The following is a 26,127-nucleotide window of genomic DNA, read 5'->3' on the forward strand; positions in this document are numbered from 1 at the left end:
AACATTTCCCTCTAATGTGGCAAGAAGAGAAACACGCCTTTATCAGCGATACGCCTGTGAAGGTGCTTCAGCTCTTTTAGATGCAGGCAAAACATTAGGAGCAGAAACCATCAGACCACGGACACACAGCCTGCTGAAAAAAATAATGAGTTGAGTCCCAGGTATTGCTTTCCTTTGGACAACAAGCATTTCCGGTAGATTGATTCTTCAAATAATGCTAACTATATCTCTACAAGCTACTAAACCTCTGCAATAATTCTGTATCTCAACTGTAGAACTTCAGGCATGTTATGGCTGCATCTTGGAGATCAACACATTTCTACTCTGATTAACCGGTCTGCCTTTAGTCGCACGAGTTTGTTAATGTACAGCGATCAAGAGAACAATTCCTTCTGACTTCCTCCGCCCTTAACAGTACCGTGTTGTGCCGTAACCTGGTGACTGACCTGACTCTTGGCCCTCTGGGTGGATTCTGCTGTCTCTTCTCTTAGTGATAGAAGCCCTCTGTTCTCAGACTTCTACAGCAGTGAAGGACCTGGCTGAAGGTGTATGTGTTGCTGTTTCAGGATGCCTGCTGCCTTGCTGGCCTTGTGTGTCCTTGCATTTCGCAGTGGTCTCGTCAAGAGCCTACTGTCCTTCTCTCTCTCTCTCTCTCTGTGTGTGTGTGTGTGTGTGTGTGTGTGACCTACGCGAGGGATGTACCCAGAGGCTATCTGTTTCCATAACGTCACTCAGACTTTTAAGCAAAGTTTCTTTGTAGCGCTTGCCACCACTTGTGTGTCTTCCGCACTCGCTTCTATAGCTTCTGGCCCTATGGTAAGTGACAGCAATTCCTGGCATGGAAAGGCAGAGGCTGGAGCCCAGCCCTGGCTTTCAAATAAATTGGTGATGTGTGGCTACTTCACTCTGCAGGAAACGAGAGAAACTCGTGAAGTCCTCCTTGGGGAGTGCTGTTCTGGAGGAGCAGGAGCCCAGCAAGAGTCCCAGCCTGCAGGTAGGGTTTCAAAGTATGCTTGGGTGCCCATAGGAGAAAAGACCCCGGAAGATAGGCTGGGAGGAAAGAAAGTGGGTAGTGGCTATGGATCCCAGGAAGCCTGGTTCTTTAGGGTCTGCTTGCTTAATCCCAAGCTTTTCCTTTGGGCATGACTGGCTGCTTGTGAAAACCGTGGTAATACTCTTTGTAAGCTCATTACTTCGTTTGCAGGTCTGCCAGGGGATAACGTAGCATTTAATAACGAGGATGAAGAACTGGTTTTGCGGTGGGCCAGGAACATTGTGCAGTTTGGAGCATGATCTGGAGATTTCCATGAAGATGAATTCATTACTTCGCATATTGCTACGCCCAGTAAGTTGATCTTAAATCATTTAATCCACTGCCGTATACAAGTACTACCTTTAACAACCGGTTCTGGCTGAAGTGGTGCTTTTAACCTCCCGCTGAATCCCGTCACCGGTTACAATTCTCACGGATGTAGGAACATTTTGGCGAGTCTGTTTACCTGATCAGGAGGGCTTTCAACTGGGAGTAAATGGAGGGAGACAGCGAGCAAATAGTCTCCAGAATCCAACACTGGGAGGGAAAACTCCTGAAATAAGCAGTTTCAGTGGAAACGAATCCGCGGCCTTTATTTTCGTCTCTTTGCTACGCCCAGTGTAAGGGAAATATGTGAACTAGAACTCTTAATACGGCAGCAAATATGATATCATAGGTACTACTGAAACCTGGGTGGATGAGTCCTACGACTGGAATGTTATAGTTTATGAGGGCAAATCCGCCCAGAGAAACAGACCAAAGGAAAGGAGAAGGAGAGCAATTACATGTCAGGAATGATCACACCGCGAAAGTCCATGTCCCTAATCCTGTGGTGGCGAGCATCTGGGTAAAATTAAGAGGGAGAAAGGCAACAGGATCTCTCAGGGCGGGTTCCATTAGCAGACAGTGAGGGTTGTCCAACATCAGATACGCTGCCTTGAATGTGATGGAGTCTCCCTTCTGGAGTATAAACAGAGTTGAAGGGCCAGCCGTCAGGAGTTATTGACCGTGTATTCCTGCATCGCAGGGTTGGGCCTGGATGATGCTTAAAATTTCTAAACTCTATAATCTCTGTGATTCTATCGCGACGAAAAAGCTGTGGATGTTTGAATGTTGTGGTGCAAACTGTACCGAGATTACGATATATTATTTGATGGAGATTGTTTTGACCGACTGCAGAAACCCCTGAGGATCCGTGATGGATCCATGCCTCCAACTAAGCGTCTTAATTGGGTATTTCTATCACTCACTCTAAGGAGTGTGTTTCTTTTGAGGTGCAGGTGGTTACGGGATAATGGTTGATGGTACCTTTTGGGGCAAATATATTGCTAAAATCCTGAGGGATCCAGGAGGATCCATGATTCAGAGTCATTTGTGCTGCACTTCTGCGGTACGGGAACTGCTGGACCTGTGGTTTTTTTTTTGGTGCAGGCCAGGCCACTGACATGATATGATTCAGCTTAGTGATTTAGAGGTGGCCCAGATGCGTAAAAACATCTTCGAGGATCCGAGGATCCAATTTGCTGGAACCACTTTTGTATGCAGCCAATATGCTGTAAGCAATTCCAGTTGCGGATCTGTGGATTCTTGAAGTGCAAGCAGCGAAAGCATGGACATTATATGTGACTTGATGGGTGACTTGGGGTGACCTAATTAAAAATCAAGGAGGATCCATGAAGATCCGGCTTTGTAGCCACGTTTCTATACTCACTGTGGTACATCAGATCCAAGGAATCTTGTGTTCAGATCTGTGGCTGTAATGCCCCTGTGATCAGATATCATTTTGGGGTGCTAAACCACGAGGATCACCGAGGATCCGTGCTTTTCCACCATGTTTTGTGCCACGATGGTGGCACCCGGCTAAAAGCTGCTAGATGAGGATTTTGTGGTTCTGCGTGCATTGTCGAAAACCTGCCTGACAGCATCATGGTGGCTCTTCTACTCTTACTTCCTCATAAAAATCAAGGAATTCATGAGCGTCCGCCTGAAATACCCGGGTCCGGCGTTTCCGCGTAGCGCCCGCATCGAAGGCTGTGTCCTCTGTCCGCCCGGAAAGGGATGCAGAGGCGTCTCAAGCAGAGGGCGCCTGCATGAACGCTGCCGCGCCGGTCGCTCCAGGAGGCCCAAGTGGGCGGAAGAAGGAGCAGAGAGGCCGGGGTGGGTCCCTGGTGGGGTCAGAAGACCTCATGATGTCCAGTGAGCAGAGACAGGCGGGATGTGCCCCTTCCAAGCCCAGTGGGCCTTGAGGTCAGGGTTCTTGCATTATGAATCTGCCAGGATGGCATCTCTTGCATGTTTTCAGTCAGCCAGTGACGTTCCCCTGAACAATCCCAGAGGTCGGTTGCTTGAGAGACAGCCAGTGGACTTGCACTCTTTAAGCAATTCTCAAGTGAGTTGCTAGGACGGATGACGCAGGGCCTTTGGAGGCCCCTCTCCCATCCAGGTGGTCCTACTCTTGATTCTTGCTCTCTGCTCCATCTACATGGATAAGGACATGGCCAATCAGGAGGGTGAGGGGTGGGGCGGCAGGAACCACCTGCCTGGAGGCCTGGCATCACCCACCCTGAGCATCTTCCTGGAAGCTTCCTTCTGCACCTGCTTTGGGGCTGGAGGCCTGCCAGACTCTTCCTTGCACCGAGGAGTCTCCATGCATGATGGGCGAAACCCTGTACTGATATGCCTTTATCTCAAGTGAGAGCCCACCTGCCATCCAGACTAGGTCAGGGATGATCACGCACAGAGCTGCTTTGACCACTTGCGATCTTTACCCACCCTTTAGCTGGGACGCCTCTTCCTCCTCCCTCTGGCTTTGGAGCTTGCAGCTGGTCTGCCGGGAGGGGGGGCATTTTCCTGATGCCCACCAAGGTTCCCAGGAATGGCCCCTGAATGGAGCCCAGGCAGGGAGAACCAACTGCTGACGAGAGGGGCGCCTCTACTCCTGCAGCCTGCCCCATTCCAAGGTGGGTTGCAAAGGGCAAGCGGGGTGGCTAGCCAGCCAGCCAGCCAGCCAGCTTATAATGAGATGCTAACTGGATTTGGCCATTGGGGAGGGAAGGCTGCAAGTCTGCAGTCAGCGATTGTTATGGATCAATCAATAACCTATTTATTTTCCAACACTTATTAACTCTCCTCCACCAAGCCTAGCCCCATTTCATAATTTGAAAAGGCTTTGGCGGGAGGCTCTGCTGACTGGACAAGTCTGATGGGAAGGCTGAGGCAGCGCTGACCCGGACCTAAGGAAGGTGGGAATCCACCAGAGCCCTTTCTATTTGAGATGAATATTTTACATTATGTTGTACATCCTCTCTCAGCTTGAGAGTTTCTGGGAAGAAATGGGTGCTACCCCCGCCAGGTACAGGGGACTAGAAGGTCACCATCTTGAGGAGTCGCCCACAGCATTCCTTCTGACCTGGCCTCTGGAACTCTGTGACATCAGGGAGCCCCTGGCTGAGGGGAGACCACGGCCCCTCCTCCCAGGTTCAAGACTTCAAGAAGCAGAGAGCTGTGCTTGAGACCATCTCCTGCTCCTACTGTGACTCCTCATTCTTTGCCAAGGAGTTCTGATAGCCAGGGCCTGCCTTGCTATTTTATCATAGAATCATAGAGTTGAAGAATCTCTCAAAGGCCATCTTAGTCCAAACCCCTGCCATGCAGGATCAGCTACAATCAAAGCACTCCCCACATATGTTCATCCAGCCTCTTAAAACTTCAAAGAAGGAGGCTCCACTGGCCCTCCTCGAGGCAGTGCATTCCCACTGTCCAACAGCCCTGACTAAGCCAGGAGTTTTGGATATTTAGGTGGAATCTCTTCCTTCACCTTGAACCTATGACTCTGGTCCTAAATGTCTCTGGAGCAGCAGAAAATGCTTTGTTCTTCACCAACACGGTATATCCCTTCAAATATTTAAACATGGCTGTCATGCCACCTCTGAGCTCTCACTCAAACTAAACATGCCCAGCTCCCCTCTAATGCCTAGAGCTATTGACTCTAGGACCTTTTGACTCATTTTGTTGCTCCTCCTCCGACCTTGGTTCCAGCTTTGTCAATATCCTTCCTTGAATTGCAGTTCCTGTGAACTGACACAATATCTCCCTAGATGAGGTCTGACTCAATGCAGAGTATCACTATACTGGCTAATGGGCTTGCACTGGTGTCAAATGCAGGGTTACCAAAAACTATTTTAGAAGTTCTTCCTGTGATCACTGCTCCAGGACATGCAGAAAAGCAGAAAGCACTGACCTTTCTAGACTTGCCAAGAAGAGGCTGGTTTCAGCGGCTGCATTTCCACTGAGGAGGAAAGGGCCTTTGGGGTGGGATACATCTGGCCCCAGGATTCAGCACTCCAGCCAGCCAAAGGTTGTGTTCCAGTTCCAGGAGTTCCAGGTGTGTCTCCTTGCACTCATGCTGGCCTGGGAACTTCCTAGCTGTGGCCTCCACTTTGCAGTGTGTGTGAAGAGCATCCTAAAATGGTGATCCACCAAGCAGTTGTTGCTCTTCTGACTGAGCCTCCCTCCAAAGCCCCAGGGAAGCTCTTGAGGCTGTTTTCACCTCCGCCCCAGCAATCCCTCACAGCCTCCAAACGATCTTCCTTGCAGTCTTGCCTGCCTGGCTGCCACACGGCAGCCCTCGAGGAAGGCATTCTCCATCCCCTACAAACAGCCACCTGGGTCATCAATTCCCAGGTTCCAATCAACACATCTCCACCAAGGGAGCCACAATAATCCCTTCCTGGTTCTGCATTGCTCTGTTTGAGTATTTGTTTCAGTGTCTTTTATCAATTATTTTATAACTCTTTTTTTAATGGTTCAAATTGTTTTAATGTAATACACCATCACAATGGAGGCCCTGCCTGGGTGGACGGGCAGCACAGCAAGGGTTGAATCCAATAAATAAAATGGATGACTGTCCTAGGAAGAGCTCCCATGTCAATAAAAGCCCCTCTCCTGCTTATTTTTTTACACACATACAGTTGCTGGTCACTCAAAGCAGGTCGGTCCCTTCCTTGCTGGCCAGTTGGCAGCTCCTGGTCTCATGTCATGGCTGGAGGGTTCCAAAGGGTAACTATAATTGGTTGCATGCTGAAGAAGTCCCTTCATCTTGAACCTTTGATGGAAGAGATGAGGACAGCTCTCCCTGCAGACATCCCTCCTTCTGCCATGTCCAGGCATCGGGGCTGCAGGGTGGTCTTGCAGCTGAGGAGCAATGGTTCTGGAGCAGGAGCATGCTGGCACCCCTGGGGATGGACCCAGGTGTTCCCCTGAGATTGAGGGGTGGGTCCTGGGGAGAGGCCTCGTAAGTGGTGCACTGCCAGTCCTCACTCTCTCCAAAGCAGCCTCTGTCACTTCTGGAGATGAGCCAGTAATTCCAGGATTCCCAGCTTTTACCTGGGAGGGATGGCATCCCGTAGCTGAGAGAGGTTGTAGGCACTCCAGTCCCTTTGCATTGGCTCTCTCAGTGCACCCTTCTAGGTAGGATGTGCAGGTGGGCCGCCACGCCCAGCCATCACGGGAGGCAGCCCACTCTGCTGACTCCAGCCTTGAAGACTGGCCAGGAGGAGCCCTCCTGGCCACAGCAGGCCACCATTGAAGCACAGGCCTTTACTGGCCAACCAGCTTAAAATGAGGTTTCCATGGGCCTGCTGGCTGCCCTTCCAATCTGTAATCACCCCTCATTCATATTCATGAGGTGCTCAAGTAGCAAACACAGCCTAAGTGCAGGGGCTAATGGGCCTGCCTGCTGGCCGGGCCCCTCTCCCTGAAGAGCACAACAGCCCGCTTTGGATTACCTCAACATTAAATTACCTCACAGGATGGCTCTGCATTGCTTCCCGCGGCATCAGCCCTCCTGCAAATTGTTAGATGTCTCCATAGGGCCCTATTAGCCAAAGAACAACAACATCTCTCTCTCTCTCTCTCTCTCCTGGAGCGCCCTTCTGCCACGTCACGCCGCCAGCTTTGAGATAGCAGCTCGTGGGCCTCCTCGGCTCTTGTTCTGCGCTTCCAACTGGAGGCTGGAGTGGGTTGAGATAGATTATCTCTTTGTAAAACAAAATGTCACTTGGGGATCTGGCGCGGCCAACGGCTTCTTTTGAGGAGGAGGAGAATTCCAGTGCATTGCTGCCTTTGTAAATGCAAACATGGAACTTTTGATTAAAATTTTAAAGTCGGGTGTTTTCGAGGTCCTGGAGCTACCTGAACCTGGGTGTACGCAGTGTGCAGGTGTGCAGGCTTTCAAAACAAGCAGCTGCTGACGGCGGGGATTCAGAGAATCATCGATGTTCAGAACTACACTGGCCATGCTTGGTAGGGCTGAAGGGAATTGTAGTTCCTGAACATCTGGAGTAAACTCGTAGTTCCCCACCCCTTGCCGTAGAGTTTTCAAGGCAAGAAACATGCAGAGGTGGCTTCGCCTCTGTTTGGCCTCCGTGTCGCATTCTGGTGTTCCTTTGATGCCCAGCCACTAAATCTGGTATTCAGCCATACCAGCTGCTGAGGCTCTGATGACGGGTTGATTCAGACCAGGTGGAACGGATCTTCAGCCAACAGGTATCAGTTCACCTGGAGGAAATGATGGCTGCTTTGACTCCTACAGCTTCAGACCTTCATTGAAGCCTCTTCTGCGGCTCCCACTCCTAAAATGTTTGGGCATTTCCTAAATCCCAGAGAGATGGTATCTGATAGGAGGGGTATCACTAGCAGCTTCAAGCAGCCTCGCCTACCTGCTAAAGTTCCCAGCAGTAGCTCTCTGCCCTTACCCCTGCTGGCCAGCTTCGGTTGTGCGGCTTCTGGGTGCTGGTACAAAGGTCGCTGCAATGCAGATTTGAATTCAGGAGGGAGGGAGGGGAGGGAGGGAGGCCTCCAACTGCTGAGGAATTCAATCTCACCTCCAGTTCATTATGATAATTTCCATACGTGCCGACGAAAAGGAATTCATTATTAAATGCAAATAAATGTTAAATAATGCTGTTTGGGGAGCCGCCTCAAAATGACATGAAAAGCTGCAAATTAGGAGGAGAGGATTTGAGTCAGGATAATATATCACCCCTGCAGGCTTAACAGTTAACTATCTCTCTGGCCAGTTGAGGCGGCGACCTGCACAGCGTCTGTTGGTGCAAAGCCGGCGGGGGTATAGAAATTGAAAACAGCTGAGTCACCAGTTTCATATGTGATGGTGCTAAAAGCACGTAATGTGATGGCGCTAAAGGCACGTAAAGGCGTTAAAATGTTTCGGAACATGATACTTAAGTGCTATAATTTCACACAGAGCCATTTCAATGGAATAGACTGTACTGGCTCAGACAGCTAAAGGGCAGGACTGACTGATTTGTATGATCCATGAGTGATTTCATTCTCTGTTCAAACAACTGCCTAATAAACAGAGAATTTATGCAGAAGGGTGGGGGAAGCTGAGAACAGTAGAACAGTAGTGCGTGAAGATGCACATGTGTCAAAAGCCAGCTGCACTGTACTGCCTGGTGAGTAAGGAATACAATGAAACAGCCCGCTGAGTGCTGACAAACAGAGTGACGAACTATTGAACTAATCATCAAAAAAATCAGGTCTCTGTTTGCAACTCGCAAATAGGATGTGACCCAATATGGCAGGTGGTAGAAGAAGAAGAAGAAGAAGAAGAAGAAGAAGAAGAAGAAGAAGAAGAAGAAGAAGAAGAAGAAGAAGAAGAAGAAGACGAAGACGAAGACGAAGAAGAAGAAGAAGAAGAGCAGCAGCAGCAGCAGCAGCTGCTTGGATTTATATTCCCCCTTTCTCTCCTGTAGGACACTCAAAGGGGCTTACAAACTCTTTTCCCTTCCCCCCTCACAACAAACACCCTGTGAGGTGGGTGAGGCTGAGAGAGCTCAGAAGAACTGTGACTAGCCCAAGGTCACCCAGCTGGCATGTGCTGGAGTGCACAGGCTAATCTGAATTCCCCAGATAAGCCTCCACAGCTCAAGCAGCAGAGCGGGGAATCAAACCCGATTCCTCCAGATCAGAGTACACCTGCTCTTAACCACTACGCCACTGCTGCTCCTAGGCCTGACACTATGCACAGCTGTCTCCTCATCACTGAATGACAAGAATAGGAAGCAAAGCCTGATGGGGCCGTACGTCAATATATGAGCAAACTACTGGTCTCCTAGATCAGAAAAGCAAAACTGACGGTGGTAGGCAGCAGGAAGGAAAGGGAGCGGGGTGGTGACAAGGTATAGGGGAGCAAGCGACCATATTGCAAGTGTGTTGTTTTCAAGTCTGCTAAAGCCGCACAAAAACCCAGGTCAAGAAACGAAAAAAACTATCTCCCTGTTCCTTGGATTGCCATGTGCAAAGCAGCAATGATGCTTTCATACAGTGATTGAAGAAATGGCACAAGGAGAAAAACTCAGGGATATTTTGTGTGCATGCATACATGTGCAGGGAGTCCTGTGATAAATGATGGCTAAACAAATAGTGCCAACTATCTTTAAGAGTGCAATGTCAACATTAACCCAAACAAATTCAAAGATACACACGTTGCACTCTGGCTGTGTCTGCTCTTATATATTGATCTTATATTTAATTGTTCCACTCAACACTTCTATTAATATTTACATTTCCTTATAAATACAACATCAGTCTTTCAACTCTTATAATTAAACATTAATAGTCACTTAGTCCATTCAGTTCTCTATTTAGAAAACAAAGCTTCAGTTTCATATATTCATACAATCAGTAACAAAACTTCAGTTTCATATAGTCCAAATAGTGCGCCAAACTGGAGCAGTAGTGGGGAACTGTCCGTTGATATACAGCTGTAACACCCACACTCTACTATCACCAAATATTTGGCAGCTGAAGACATTAATTATCAAGGGATGAAGATAGCAGGTGACCCCCCTAGCATCCTGGTCTCCAGTTTGCCTGCAGAGGTCCATATGTAGGAATTACAATCAATCACATCCTACTAACTGTACTGCCCAAATAGTGGGGGAACCAGCCTTACCTGAATACTGCTGCTGCATCTGTGGTGGGCTGCAGGGCGAAGGGGACTGGGGCATCTGGTACTGTTCAGTCCCAGGAGCCTGCAGGAAGCTAACTGAGGGGCTGCAATGGAAAGAAGGACGTTCAGGTGAGGCTGCAGACGCTGCATGCAGGAGACCACATCTGTGCTCCACCCACCCGAGGGGCAAATACTCCCAACCCCACTTGCTTTGCATAATTGCCAGCGCTGCTAATTTGTTCAGTGCTAATTACTGAGATCTCTACTTGGATCATCTTTCAATTAAGGGCATGCTTATTCACTGCTGCAGATGGCAGGGACACAACATACCCTGTTTCCCCGAATATAAGACATCCCCGAAAAATAAGACATAGTAGAGGTTTTGCTGAAGTGCGAAATATAAGGCATCCCCCGAAAGTAAGACATAGCAAAGTTTTTGTTTGGAAGCATGTCTGACGAACAGAACACAGAAAAATAAGACATCCCCTGAAAATAAGACATAGCGCACCTTTGGGAGCAAAAATTAATATAAGACACTGTCTTATATTCGGGGAAACATGGTATTACTTTTGCTGATGCACACAGAAATAGAAATCCTTGCCCTCCCCCCCTTTTCCGAGAGGACTGCACGAGCCAATTTTAAAAGGAAGTCGAAAAATCCAACAAGAACAAGTGGGGGACCTACAACAACTTGCAGGGGGTCAATTAATTCCCCACCCTTCTCCTCGCGACCCCTTTCCCTGCTTCCTTTTCTCCTTTCCACTTACAAACCAACCCTTTTTAAAGTTTGCCATATAACAGATGCCATAAAGTCTTTAGGTAGCTTGCACATTTGGGGGGGGGGGGGGCAATGGGGAGAAGTCCTAACTCTGAGAACTATGGTAAGGATGGACTTGCAAGCCCTGCATCTTCACGAAACCTGTCCTCATTAAACATCATTTATGACAGGTACCAAGTGCAGAGTGAGATGATGGCACATTTTCACCTTTTCTTTATATCCTTGCTCACCATGGCGCTTAAACGGATGATGTATATTTTTACATTTCTGTTTATATTTTGAATGCTTGAAGCTTCATCGAACACCACACCTGTTCGCTCGGATATCAAAAGGGTGGTCTTGAGAAGCAGAGGAGAAGCTGAAGAGCGGTAGCCAGAAATAGCAGAAGCGTGACAGATTATCCCTGTGCTAGAATGTAGGAGAGAAGTGGGAGATGTGGCAACTACATGGGGCATCTAAATGGCAACTCAGATCAATAAGTCTTTGACTTCCTTGTGGTGCCAGTTACTACCTAGTTTGATTTTGGTACTCCCCGAGGAGCAGTGGCATATCTACCAGAGGGACATGGGGGGTCAACTGACCCTGGGCGCCCCACACTAGATATTGTGGGGGCGCCCGGTGGGCTCGCAGCAGGGTCCCGACCTGGCTGCTTTTTTAGGAGCAGCCGGGCCAGGAGCCCGCTGTGAACCCGGCAGGCACCCCTCGGCCCTGCCAAGCTGCCCGGGACTGTCGCCACTGGCTAAGGTAAGTGGGGCGTGGGGGTGGGCATCTGGAGCAGCTGTTGCCCCAGGCCCCATTTTCCCCAGGTACGCCTCTGCCAAGGAGTGAGGGAAAGGAGCAGAATTGCTAAGACTTGGGATGACTGTCTGGTTTTTCCAACTTCCTGGGAACCCAAAGGTCCATTCCTTCATAGAACAAAACAGGTTTTAACTAAATTTCTAAAAGCTACGGAGTGTAGCATATATGAGAAAGCAAGTTCTGAAGGAAGAGGCCCTGCTCCTAGCGGTCTCCAGTCAAAGAAGGCGTGAGTCAAAGAAGAGACATGGAACAAGACTTTGGATTACACCTTACCTGGTGCCATTCTGCTGGGTGGGTGGGATTACGCTGTAATAGACAGGCATGCCTCCAGCTTGCAGTCCTCCTTGAACAGACTGGTTTGCTGGTACCAGCACGGGCTGTTGAAAGGGCTGTTGGACCACGCCCTGAGACTCGTTAGCCACTGGAACCTGCTCATAAAGAAAAACCAGACAGTGAATCTATCACAAATAGGAAAAAGGACACAGAGCTACAACAGAGGGTCCCTTGTCAGAATGTCTGTGATTTTAACTGCACAACCCATTTCTACACATGTTTGGCCTTTTATGAAAAAGATGATTTTAGCTGCGAGCAAACAGTCTAGTCCTTATTGTTGGGGAAAGAAATCCCCAGTTTGATAGGAAATCTTCTGTGGTTCTCTGGACTCATACAGACACTCACGGGCATGCAACGAGAAGGCCTCTCCGGACTGAACCTCTGAAATTTCTCCACTTTGTACAGCACCTATCATGTGGTTACTGCTAGCACATGGTGGTTATGGGAGGGGGAGGGCCAAGGCCCGGTTGTTTCTGCACATTTTGGGGGAAATTCAATTAAGGAGCTCAAGCTGTTGAGCACATTTGCCACCATTTATTTTCAGCATCAGAGCCAGGTTTGTTATGTGCTGCTATTAGACTTCCAGACTTCAGTGTTTAAAAATGCTGCCCGCATTTTGCTATACATTGCAAAGGAGGAGGGTGAGAGAAAGTGACAGAGGACAGGTGTGGTATCTCATGATTCATTTTGCCCTGCCTCGTACATTAATGCCTTTCCTGCAACTTCAAATAGGGGAGGCCCTTTGAACCATGGCAACGGTGGTGGATCGTACCACGCTTGAGAAGATTCTGAAGGTTTCCTCTCCCCTGCAAGGGACCAACACATCTTAGTGTTACCAGCAGGAAAATAGGAAAAATATTTTCCTGAGCCTGCCACCGAACTACACTGGCTAAGGATCAGAGCAAAGAGACCAGTGTAAGGTCCAAAAGTTTTTCTCCATATAGTCTACAGGAGAACGCATATGCATGTTTTGTGCCAATGCCATATGGTTTCTCTTTTGCTTTGTGCATTTCTAGGGATTGCATTAAAAGCCCCTTTTAAGCTGAATTTGGTGATGCGCCCGCAGTTTAGGATGCTAGCTTTTTAGTTAGTTCCTTCTAGCGTTAGTTTAAGGTTTTGTTATTGTTAGATTTTAAGAAAGCCATGTCAATAAGCATCTGTAAAGTCTTGCCCATGGGTATAAGTACATGTAAGTGCTTATCCTTTTGCCTTCCCCAGCTTAGGAATGTTATTATGGAAATTTGTGTCTGATGGCCAAGGCTGTGGCCAGGCCAAGGTTGATGATTAAGGGACAAGGGAAACTAGTCCTGAAGTTCAGTTGGGACCAACACCCAGGTAATCCCACATCTTCACCAACAAAAAAAAGGACCTTCTTGACTCAACAAGAAGGATGTCACCCCTGTTTTGCTATTGGACTGTTTGAAGTTTTACTCTCAGGGATCCAGAAGCTCATGCTGGACTATTGAAGTTTCCAATTCTAGGATCTCAAGCGAAAGACCCATTGACTATTGAAGTTTCCACTTCTCAGGGATTCTCAAGATTCATTGGCAGCCTTTTTTCTTTGGGACTTAATCCCATCAAAGCAAAACAACAAAAGACTGTCTTCCTCCTCTTTTGTTTTAAATTGTCTGGTAAATTTGCTCACATGTGGCAGGGGACTGCCCCCCTTCCCTCCCTCTCCGATCAGGTGAAAACTTCGGTAACAAAGGGCTTGTAGTTTCGCTCTGGTGCACTGGGCAGTCTCCCGCCTGGAAAGCAGCTTCTGAAATCACAATAAAGAACCTCTGCTCTGAAGGCAGCCTGCCTCTGCATCCACTCACTGCTGCCAAAGCTGAAATCACTCTGAAATCACTATTGCTCATTGCTGACAAAGCTGAAATCACTCTGAAATCACTTTCTAGTTACCCCTGGCTGTGGGTAACAGTAGTGCAGGTGGGATTCATTCCAAGATGTTCCAGAGGTACAGAACAGTAGAACTTGATTGGTTTCCTATGGTCCCCTTCCCACAATCCAGTCAATAAAGTGCCGCTGCATAACCATGTTTTGCGTAAAACCCGGTGCAGCTTGCCGGGGCACCGCGACAGAGATCCCCGCTCCTAATGTGTGTTCGTTCCGCGTTTTCCCCCCAATTCAGGTTTTTAAAGAATCAGAGATTCTTTAGTTTTAACGTGGACTGCAGCCATGGCCGAGGGAACGGCTGTCCCGGGAAGTGCGTTACCTGGCCATGCTTCCCTTTTTTTCAGTCCCCACCTCTCTGCTGCGTAGTTACGGAGGGGCACAGGGATGGCAGCATGGCTGTGGAGGTCCATGCCTAGCTGGCTTCGTAGCTACGCAGTGGAGGGAGGTAGTTGAAAAAAAAGCGACAGCAATCTGCATTGACTCTGCGGGCTCCATTTGTTGCCTGCATGGAGGCATGCGAATGCCCAGAGGGCAAAGTGGGTTGCTTAACCCTGACTGCAACCCACTGTACTTTGCCCATGCGGAAGGGGCCTATGTCTGTACCCTTCCATTACTCTTCTTACGTGCATTACCAACTCACTTGATATGAAGGCAGTGGAGTGTACTGGACCATCAGGCCTTGCATCTGGCTGCCCATGTTTCCTCGCTGGTTGTTGAGGAGGCCCTGGCTTTGAGACGGCTGCACACTCATCATGCTTTGCATCTGGCCCCCCATGTTGCCGCGCTGGTTGCTGAGGAGACTTTGGCCCTGGGGTTGCTGCACTCCTATTATACCTTGGTATGTCTGCTGCTGGTTGGACATGATTGGCTGTAAACCTGCATCGTGACAAGAGACTAAAGGTTAGCATCTTACTGGTGCCCCAGGAATGTCAATCTCCCTCTGCTAGACAGTTTCTAGATGAACTGCTAGGCAGCGTGCATGCTGTGTTGATCTTCTGTTTCATTTTGATTTATGTGGGCCAATCAAGAGGAGTGGATGAATGTATGATAGGGAAATGGCTGAATGTGTGTGACTAGCTCATGGTCACCCAGTGTGCTAGTTTAGGCAGCTGGCCAGAGGAGTCAGGTTACCGCAGGAGGTTGGCATGTGAGGCTGGATTTCCTTGAGTACAACTGAAGGAGTATTATTTGGGCCCCAGGAAACAGACACAGGGCCACAATATGGCTTTTATGTAAACACAGCCTTAACTCTTCCTCCATCCCAGCCTGTTTATCAGCTGAAAATACTTCCCACCCCAACAAGTGGCTTTAAATTCTAATACAGCTTAGGGATACCATGTGCAGCCAGTGAGACAGTCCCAGGGGGAGGGGCACTGCTGTTTTTAAAGACAGAATGTGCTCAACATTTACTTTGGCCCAAAGAGTATCCAATTCCTGATTGCTCCACCACCAAAGATATGCCAGTCATGCCCACCCCGGAGACAGGAGAGCCCAGTCTTAGAGGAAGAAGTTTCCTTTCCAAGAGTGGCAAGCACAGCTGAACCAATTTGCTTTTCAACCTCCAGCAATGTATTTAAATGGATCCTCTGGGGTTCATCAACGATAGCGTCAGCTGATCAGCCATGGAAACTGCTAAATCTGCTTTCCCAAAGAACTCTTAATGTGCACGCGATTTAAGACCTATAAACAGACTGGCTCCGGCGGGCTCCAAGGAAGAGCAAGAGAGCTTGGGACCCTCCCTACTGGCTCTTAAGCCACTGCCCCCTTCTCCTCGCTGCGACGCTGCGTGTGCCGGTCACTTACCAGGCTGCTGTGACTGCTGAGGCAGCTGTTGGCTGCGCTGCGGGCTATAGGCCACCGGGTGAGAGAGAGGTCGGTATTGCTGGCTGGAGTTTGGGTACTGCCCGGGAGGGTAGTAAGAAACCTGAATCTGTCAGGGGGATAAAGGGAACAGTCAGCAATATACAGAATATACACACAGTGACGTTTCCTCCACATGCAGAAGCTGTTCTCATGGGTCAACAATTACACTGGGGGGTGGGGGAGAACTGTGTGCTCCTGCCTGCTCACTCCACCCGTGTGTTTGGTCAATATGAGGAGGGCACATGCACGGAGAGCTCTAAACACAAGGCAACACAACGTATACGACATGGAAACTCCGTAAGGGCTCATTACCCACATCCATAGTTGGGCAACACATGTGCCAGTGTGGGTGGGCGGAACGAGGCGCTTTGCACCACTGCAGCCAATCTCTGCCTACCGGGTCTTTGGGGAGAGGGACGACTAACCTCCGATGGCCAAACTGACTAGCCAGCTCACACGATCCTCAAGTTCTATCGGGCTCCTATCCCACACCTTTGGCTCTCTTATTTATAATTTCTCCAGAATATCAGTGGGTGCTGCTCAAGACACCGTCCGCCCCTTCCTCTTGCAGCTTACTTGCTGGGGGGGCTGCATATAGCTCTGGGGCTGCAGGACCTGCTGGGCTGGCGCCGTGTGTCCCGAGGCAGAGTAGTTGGAGGCAGTGATCGGCTGCCCTGGGGAAGCCATGATGAATCCTGTCTGCTGAGGATGCTGGGGCATGAGCGGCGGCTGGAAGATGGCAGAGGAAGGGTCCGGCGCCTCTGTGGAGCCCTGGCGGCTGAGGCTGATCTGCCCGAAGGGGCTGTTGAGCTCCTCGGCCTGTGGAGACAAAAGGGCATTGAGTGGCTGTGAACCCCAGAACGGCTTCCATCACCCACAGCTGCCCCATCCCGGGAAAAACAGGCTCAGGGTAGGAGGGACACACAACACCAAACCCAGAAGAAAAATACTGACAAGCACACAACAATAGCGACATTCTGGATGTTCAAAACTACACGAGAGCTAGCCCTTTCCTTTTATCTCTAATACCCAGACACAACAAGGTAACGCTAACACCATGCATGCAACAATGGAAGCAGAAGGAACATCGACCATGATGACCACGATAAATACTAAAAACATGTGAATGTATGAAGAGCCCTGCTGGATAAGTCACAAAGCCGGTTCACTCAGTGGCCAACTACATGCCTCTAGAAAGCCCACAAGGATGACTGTGTATCTGCCTGCCTAGCCTCCCCAGAAACTGATATAAAGAGGTAGACTGCCTCTGATACTGGAGGGAGTAGATGTCCATCATGCCCCATCCTCAGTGATTTGTCCACTCCCCTTGTAAAGACTTCCAAGTTGGCGGCCATCACCACGTCCTGTGGCAGCAAGTTCCACAATTTAACTACGTGCTGTGTGAAAAAGTACTTCCTTGTGTCTGTCCTGAATCTCCCACCATTCAGCTTCAGTGGGTTACTCCAGGTCAGGGGTAGGGAACCTGCGGCTCTCCAGATGTTCAGGAACTACAATTCCCATCAGCCCCTGCCAGCATGGCCAATTGGCAGGTTCCCTACCCCTGCTCCAGGTTCTAGTATTATTAGAGAAGAAGAAGAAAAACTCCTTGTCCATTCCTTCCACAGCAGGCATAACTTTGAAGACCTGAAGGATGTCTTTCCACAGTAGCTTTGATATCACAAAGCTTTTCTTGCTGAGTTTGCAAGCGAAGAGAGAGTCCAAGCCCTCTTGCAGATGTCAACCAAACCTGTTTGCTTTGTTGCTTTCATCTTGGACACTTAATTGAAACAGTTACAGTCGATCCAACTAGAGGTCCTCAACTAAACATTTTCAAAGGCTTTGCTTCTATAAGCTGTTTAGTAGCAGAGTACTCCAGGATTAATCTATTATCTCAAGATGTGGATCGTGACCCAAGAGTGCATCACAAGATGTGTGAAAGCAGGTCCCAGGAGTTTGCTGTTTTTGTTTTTTTTACTGGTGCATGCTCTGTTATTTTAAGTGGGTCACCACATCAGGTAAATCTGGATTTGTGACTCACCCTAACCAAATGGTTGAGGACACTTTTCTACTGCATCTTGACCCTTGTTGCCTCTAGCTAGGGTTAGAAAACGAAAATGCTGCATTCATAGAGGTACCCTGACGTGATCAGGGATCCCTGATGCCTCAGCCCCGGTGCTCCCGTCCCTCCAGGGACTTTCCTCAGATATTCTCAACCTGGGTAGAGCCCCAATAAGCCATTGTTAATGGCTGACTGGCCTCACAGCAAGCAGCCACTGACTAACCTTCTTCTTCCTGACCCTCTGGCTCCCTGAGGCTTATAGCTTCTTTCTTCCCTATACCCCCACCCCCTGAGCCTGCCCCTTTGACCAGGCCCTTCCTCTACTCTTTGTCTCCTAGGAGGAATGGGCTGTTCCTGCTGCTGGGTCGGCTTCCTCTGCCTTTGCTGGCCCTGACCTGGGATCAATCCCGCTTTGGGAACCGGACCAATCCCGCTTTCAACCCCCCCAAGGCAGGATATATGAGTTAGGGAAGGGGGTCTTCAAATATCCAGCCTTGATGCCGGGCGAACGGCCCCAGTGGGGAGGCGGATTGACGGTGGCTGCATCGTCCCCTCCCCCCCCCCCCACTGCAGGTCGCCACTGCGACACTGGCCTGTGGCTGGGGGGAGGGTCCCCGGGGTACAGGGAAGCGGGGTACAGGTAGCAGCCGCAGCTCCTTGCGAAGCTGCAGTGGCAACCCGCTGCAGCCTCGCAGACTGCTGTCCCGGGCCACGCGAACGGCGTGGGGCAGTCCCAGGGCTACCTGCCAGGATAAATGGTCCGTACGGAAAGGGCCTAATGTTCAATAAACACTAAAAAATTGTAAATAAGCTCGTATACTGTGTTAAACTTACCAACATAAACAATACAGGCTTTATACTGCGTGATAATTTACACAAAGATTCCTTTCACCTCCTTGGGCTGGTGCGACTTGCCGAGTCCTGCAGATAAGTGGTTTGGGGCGGGGTTCCTGGGGCGGTTGGGGAAGTCTGGAGACCCAGGCCCTGAACAGAACTTTTAGCAGGATACCCTTAAGTCCGGATTCTTGACACCACAACCTTGTGATGCCTTGGCTTGCCTGCACACTTCCTTCATGTTAACCATGAACAATCACTCTCATCTCTAGGCAGAGGTGTATCTAGGAAAAATGGAGCCCAGGGACAAAATCGGAATTTTCTGCCCGCCCAAACAAGTGCCCAGGTCTACCGCCTGGAGGCCACGCAGGCGTTCAGGTCTATTGTCTGGAGCCCGCACCAGCGTCCAGATCAGGGGTAGGGAACCTTTAACACTCAAAGAGCCATTTGGACCCATTTTCCACAGGAAAAGAAAATACTTGGAGCCGCAAATAATTTTGACATTTAAAATAAAGATAACACTATTTATATAGGGGTTTTTTTTACCTTTTACTCTGCTCATTCTGAGAAGCACATGGATGCGCCCGCCCTGCTGCCTGCAGGGCAGGCAAGGATGAAGCCGGCGGCTCGGCCTCGCCGGCCGCCAGGAAAGTGCCCACCCTGCTCCAACGGGGCGGGCGAGAGGGGAAGCCCGCGGCGCAGCCCAGCCGACCGTGGGCAGTTGGTGCGCCTGCCCTGCTGCCTGCAGGGCGGGCAAGGATGAAGCTGGTGGCCGGCGGCTCGGCTCGTGGAGCCACAGTGCAAGGGCAGAAGAGCCGCATGCGGCTCTCGAGCCGCAGGTTCCCTACCCCTGGTCCAGATCTACTGCCCAGAGCTAGTGCCGGCACCCAGGTTTATGTCCCCATGTGACCCCATGTCCCTATTGGCAGTACGCCCGTGTCTCTAAGCTCTGCTCAGTCTTGACTCATTCAGACTTTTCCCATGTCTTCTATTTTCTTCAGTTTTGCAACTCTACCACCCATTTCCCTCTCTGGTTCCTGTTCTAACTCTCGAGAACTTCTTTCTCATGTTCCCATCTTCCTCCCTCTATAGCCTACAGTGCCTGCTGGCGTTTGAAGTCTGATGTTTCTCCACCGCCCCTTCCCTAACTAGTCATTCCATGCCCAAGATTTGGATCCGGTGACAAGCAAGCGGAAGCATAAACAGACTCAGAGGCGTCCCTCTCATTGGGCAAAGTGGGCAGTTGCCCTGGGCACCGCCTTGTGGGGGGCACAAGAACTGCAAGTTCGTTTGTGGGATTTTTAATATTTTCAGTGTTTTTCCGTTTTTGGCCTCCAGAGGGTGCAGTTTTTAGGATAGAAACACCAAAATTTCAGGGATTTTTCGGGAGACTGTCCTGATGATATCACCCAGGTTTGGTGAGGTTTGCTCAGGGAGTCCGTGTGCTATGGGACCCCTAAAGGGAGTGCCCCCATCCCCCATTATCTCCAATGGGAGCTAATAGGAGATGGGGGGTTACACCTTTGAGGGTCCATAACTTTGGATCCCCTGAACCAAACTTCACCAAACCTGGGTAGTATCATCAGTAGGGTCTCACGAAGATACTCTGAAATTTTGGTGCTGCTATCTTAATAATTGCACCCCTGACAGCAGGCACCCCCTGACCACAGGCATTTCCCCAGATTTTCCTTTTAAATCCACCCCCTTCCTGCCAATGCTTGTTTTCTTTCTTTCTCAGGTTTTGCCCAGGGCTCCAGTTTGCCTAGGTACGCCACTGAACAGACTTAGCACAGTTCTGTTTGTGCAAGATCTTTTCTCCCTATGTATGATTATATGATTATGCCAGGAAATCAGTTCCACAAGATTTTGCCAGGAAATCAGTTCCACAAGATTTTTGTGCAGGAGGAAATGCAACTGGGGATACAATAGGTTTGATTTAGTGGAAGTGGCTACTGAGGACTTTTCCTTCCATTTCCACTTGGGCAACAGCTCTAGGGCAAGTAGAAATTCTGTGTTGGATCCAACCCAACATTTAGTGTCTTTTCCCTCAAACCACCTTCCCCTTCCCTTCAGGTTACTCTTTCACAACACATGCCATAACCTGTACCCTTTCTTAACCTCCCTGCCCTTCTCCTTTGCCCTCCTGCTTCCAGGGTCCTCTTCAGAGTCCTCAGCCATCCTCTGGGTGCGGTTCTAATCCCGCCAAACTGATTCTTTGTCCTTCCCCCATAGAAGGTGGACTCTGCCAACTGTTTAGCTCCCCAAGCAATTCTGAGCCATTAGGTCTACTGAGCTGTATCAGAAGCTTATTTAATCGTATAATTTTATGGTACTTAAACTTAATTCATTTATACCCCAATTTTCTCGTCAAAGTGAATGACAACATTTCCCTCATCTCCATTTTATCCTTCCGACAACCCTTCCAAGGTCAAGTGTGCGACTGCCCAAGGTCACCAAGCACGCTTCCATGGTAGAGCAGGAATTCGAATCTGGATCTTCCAGATTCTAGCCCAACACTCTAACCACCAAAATATAATATAGATGGAAGAAATCATTGCACGCACGATCCTGGTGAAACATGAGCATTCTTGTACATATGGTGGGAATGACCTAAAATAATTTCATTCAGAGGAAAATATCCGCATTCATAAATATCTGTTACTTCTACAAGTACTTCTACTTCTATTATCTGAAGCAGATTCTGTAAATTTCCCAAAAGAATGGAACAACCGAACTCTTGCCAGAAGCAACAGACAGTGCTAGGCACTGGGGGAAAATGACCCGCCAGTGTTTGTGGTCTGGAGAGACATCATTACAGCGGATTGACTTATGAAGAAATCCAGGAAAACATTAACAGTTTATGGAATCCAAAGCTGTTTTTACAGGACACGGTTGCTATTTTTAGACTCAGCAAAAAGGAAATGGTACAAAATAATATATAGACAGCCAGATGACTTTTAAAAATGCATTCTTCAAATGTACTATTTGTTTGTTTGGGTGCTGCTTACAAATATTTCAACGCATGCAGGTGTTAATTAAAACAACAAAATGACATTTTAATAACACCCTTGTACCTACAGGCGGGAAAGGAGAAGCAAATCTACTTGTAGTTCATCACTAATATTTCCCCTGCAACAAAAAACTGCCTCTCTTTCTACTTCATTTTAAAGACTTTCTGGCAAAAATGCTCACATCAGTTCTTAGTTTTTTTAAAAAAATCATCTAAATCTTCCTCTCAAGAATACCATAAAATCTTAAGGGGTTTAGCAGGCCAAAATCCTTCAACCTCTACTGACTTTTTACTTCTTTAATTGATGCTTGATTGCTCCTAACATTCTGTGTCTCCCAGGGGGCACTGAGAATACTCTGGCCACACGAAGTTTGTTTTTCAAGAGCTGGTTTTTCTTAAGATTATAAATTTATTTCCCTGTTTAAATGGTTAGTGTGTACTCTGTGGGTGGCCCTGTTTTCTTAGGCTGCTCACAGACATGCAACCATAAAGTTTGGCAATAAAGGGAATGATTTCAGGACACGCCCATCAGTAAATCAGTAAATCCTATAAATATACTCCATTCAAGCTAGACAGTCTCTGCTGGGGAGTGTTCTTCTTCTAAAATTTCCACCTGCCCGCTGAACATCACTAATCTTGTGAAAACTGAAGTTTCACCAGAAACGTGCTCTGCAGTGAAGATTATCTAGTGTGCATGGAACTACTTCGTGGGATCTAAGCAGTGGTGGGATTCAGCAGGTTTGCACCACTTCAGCAGAACCGGTTGTTAAAATGGTGCTTGTAAACAACCAGTTGTTAAATTATTTGAATCCCACCACCGGAACCAGTTGTTAAATTATTTGAATCCCACCACTGGATCTAAGCCCATGTAATCAAAGTAAATCGTCTCCAAGGCGCTGTGATGTCATTCAGTTCTCTGTGGTTTGGAAGGATTCCTGATTGGGTTGGATCACATACAGGATTAAATCAAGTGAGGAAATAGTACAAAGCAGTGATCTAGTAAAAAAAAAGAACACCATCACATTCATTCGATGTGGAATAAGTCTTGAAGGACCACCCAAAAGTCAAATAGTTGCTCTCAGGAAAGGATTGCTCTCAGGAAAGTCAAATAGTTGCTCTCAGTTCTTTATAGAGCAATGCAAAGAAGGAGATGAGTTTGGATTTATACCCTGCTTTTTTTTCTCCTGTAAGGAATCTCAAAGCAGCTCCCAAGCTCCTTCTCCCTACAACAAACACCTTGTGAGGTAGGTGGGGCTGAGAGAGTTCTGAGAGAACCGTGACTGGTCCAAGGTCACCCAGTAGGCTTTGTGTGTAGGAGTGGGGAGACAAATCCGGTTCTTGAGTTTAGTGTCTGTCGCTCTTAACCGCTACACCACACAGGCTCTATCTGCAGGCAGAGAACAGGGAGAAAAGAAATAGCTCTCCTGTAAACAATTTTCCCAGTCAAGTCCCAAACCGGCCCAGGCCCCAACCATCACCATGCAGGCTTCTTGCTAATCTCAACTTCCTTCTCAAGCCCCCCCCCCCCCCCCACCTTTCTCTCTTGCTTGTAGTTGACCTTGCTGGAAAAGTAACAAGGGATACAGACTTCAGAACTGCAGTGCTTGACATTGCTTAAATACAACCTGGACAGCTATCAGATCCCTCACATTTGCACCCTGAGTTCTAGGTACTCTGAATAATTTTCACTGGGTGCACATATGTGAATCAAGGAATCAGCAAGAGGTTGGACTAAACTCGTACAGGTTCTTCCAACTCTATGATTCTATGAATCATATAGCCAGGAGCAGAATTACTGAAGCACCATGCAGTATAGCCACACAGGACTCCCATGTCCTGTTGCAGAAATCTAAAAAAATGCTACTGAGATGATTTCTTAAAAATTTATTTTGTTTAGCTGATTTCTGTCCTGCCTTTCAAATACATCCCAGGGCAGGATCATGTGAAATGAATATCAGATTTGAATGAATGCCACCTTGCGCTGCCTGCACATACAGACTTGGTTGATGAGCACCATCTGGTGGCTATCAGGACCACAACCAATAAACACCAAATCATGGAAGTGCATTCAAAGCACACTGGCTATGCCAGTGATAGCAAACCTTTTTCGAGACAGAGTGCCCAAATAGCAACCCAAAACCCACTTATTTATCGCAAAGTGCCAACACGGCAATTTAACCTGAATACTGAGGTTTTAGTTTAGAAAAAACAGTTGGCTCCAAGGCGCGCATTACTTGGGAGTAAGCTTGGTGGTAGTCGGTGGTTTTGCTTTGGAGCAACTGTGCAACTCTTCCAATGGGTGAATCACGACCCTAGGAGGGTTTACTCAGAAGCAAGCCCCATTGCCAGCAACCGAGCTTACTCCCAGGTAAAGGATTGTGCTTTAGTTCTTCGCATGAAAATCAGTGGGGTTTAACAGCGCTTAACAGGGTTACCTACACTGCTTCCCCAAAACTAGATCTTCGGTTTAATGCTAATAATTGAGCCCAGCGGCCTAGACCAGCCTAGATGTGTGGGGGTGGGGGGGGCACTCTGTTTGCGTGCGCCCACAGAGAGGGCTCTGAGTGCCACCTCTGGCACCTGTGCCATAGGTTCGCCACCACTGGGCTATGCTATTCAGTGAGTTTCCTCCAGTAGCAGCTCCACCATCAAAGTTTCAGAGGTTCAGTGAGGAACTATTCTTTTCTTAGCAAGCTTTGTGGCTTTACAAAGCCAAAAGGTGGAGATGATTTATTATAATTTTTGGGGAAAAAATTCCAGTGCAGGTGTATTCTAAGAACCTCAGTAGCTGACCACATGAAAGTATCTTTGCACATATTTTAGGTATGCTTCCAAGATCAGATTAGAAGGTGTATGTTTCAATCAGCATGCGATAAAATGAGTGTTTCAGAACACACGCATCAGACATGTATAGCTGTTGGAAACAGAGGATTAACTACATGGCCTTCTTGAGAATATACTTGTTGGCAAACCCAAGTCTATCACTGCCTAATCTGTGAAACAGCTCTTATTCTTCATAGAGGGGATCAAGCAAGTCCTGGTTGTAAAAAAAGGCAAAATCAATTCTACAAATAATAGGCCATGTCAAGTGCGCAAGATGGTAGAGAGAAGCCCTGTTGAGAGGTATGTGTGGATGAGGCTGGTAGAAGACAACCATCCTGCACTTCTTTTTCAAAAGGGAAGTGGAGAGATCTCCACTACCAACAAGGAGACCGGTGGCTACTGAAACTGACTAATATGAGAAAGCCTGTAAATTGGCTTCTGGGAACAGACTGCAAGACCAAGACCCCTTCTGCACATGCAGAATAATGCACTTTCAATTTACTTTCACAATTGTTTGCAAGTGGATTTTGCTATTCCGCACAGTAAAATCCAGCTGCAAAGTGCATTGAAAGTGGACTGAAAGTGCATTATTCTGCATGTGTGGAAGGGGCCCAAGATACAGAGCACTTCCCTACCTCATCCTTGGAGGAAATTTCTTCGTAGGCTAAGAGTTGATGTTAGGTCCACAACATGGTGCACATACACATGTCAGCAGGGCATGGCACTTGCATTAGATGTCATCAGTGATGTCACGGACACTAGCCAACAGGTATCCATGACATCATCACACAGCCACATTTCAGACGGCACTCAATGCTACAACAGGACTACTAAGTGAAGTGGGGCTTTATTTTCCCAGTCATAATTATATTGTTACTTGAGCTCTTGGGAGAGGGGTGCCTCCTTGAGGAATTCCACCTGGAACATGTACAGCAATTGAGCATCTACTCATAGAACATCTACTCATAGACTACAATTCCCATCAGCCCCTGCCACCAGGGCCAATTGGGGCAGGGGCTGATGGGAATTGTAGTCCATGAACATCTGGAGAGCCGCAGGTTGCAGACCCTCATACTATACTATAAACTAGAAGCTGGGGGACACCTTCCCCCGACTGCCAGAGAATTGCCAGAGAATTGTCTTGAGCCACAGGGATAGTGGCAGACAATTCGTTCACAGCCTGATTCTAAACATGCTTACCTTTAATTAAGTCTCACTGATCTCAATGGACATTTCTTACTGGAAAGTGCACTTAAAAGTTAAGATTTTTAAAGCCATCCTGGCAGGTAGGCTTTTGAAAGTATGTAGCTCTGTAAACTATCCTCAGGTCCTGGAAAGGGGCATGATATAAATCTAGCTGTACAAAAAGAAAGATCTTCCTTGCCTTGAATGTGGTGTCTGTTACATCTTCACATCCTTCTAAGAAAAAGAAAGTGATCACGCATTTGGTTTAAGTTACTTGTGATTGTAATATCAGCTGCCAAATTCCTTTTCAGCATCTTCCTTTCAGGGAAAGAGCCCTGATTTTCTGAGTGGTGGATTCTAGTCCAGCAGCACCTTAAAGATCAACAAGATTTCCAGGGTATAACCTTTAGAAAGTCAACGCTCCCTTCATCAGGTTTTTGACTCTCAAAAGCTTATACCCTGGAAAATCTTGCTGCTCTTTGGACTCAAATTTAACTCTTCTGTTGCAGACCCACATGGCTACTCCCCTGAAACTGAT

The 26,127-nt window shown here is 48.2% G+C and overlaps 1 protein-coding gene across 1 annotated transcript in view; it reads right to left on the minus strand.

The window, feature by feature from the left end:
• Nucleotides 1-3,003: 3,003 nt before the first annotated feature.
• LOC125428025 (R3H domain-containing protein 2-like) overlaps nucleotides 3,004-26,127 on the minus strand; it is a 113,072-nt gene continuing 89,948 nt past the window's right edge. Inside the window, exons 13-18 of the mRNA XM_048487600.1 lie at nucleotides 16,255-16,497; nucleotides 15,619-15,745; nucleotides 14,456-14,691; nucleotides 11,857-12,011; nucleotides 9,982-10,111; nucleotides 3,004-3,198 (exon numbers count right to left, since the gene is read on the minus strand). Of these exons, the coding sequence (XP_048343557.1) occupies nucleotides 3,004-3,198; nucleotides 9,982-10,111; nucleotides 11,857-12,011; nucleotides 14,456-14,691; nucleotides 15,619-15,745; nucleotides 16,255-16,497 (1,086 nt within the window). The remainder of the gene's footprint in view (nucleotides 3,199-9,981; nucleotides 10,112-11,856; nucleotides 12,012-14,455; nucleotides 14,692-15,618; nucleotides 15,746-16,254; nucleotides 16,498-26,127) is intronic.

This window comes from Sphaerodactylus townsendi, linkage group LG03 (genome assembly GCF_021028975.2).
Source record: "Sphaerodactylus townsendi isolate TG3544 linkage group LG03, MPM_Stown_v2.3, whole genome shotgun sequence".
In the NCBI taxonomy this organism is placed as follows: Eukaryota; Metazoa; Chordata; class Lepidosauria; order Squamata; family Sphaerodactylidae; genus Sphaerodactylus; species Sphaerodactylus townsendi.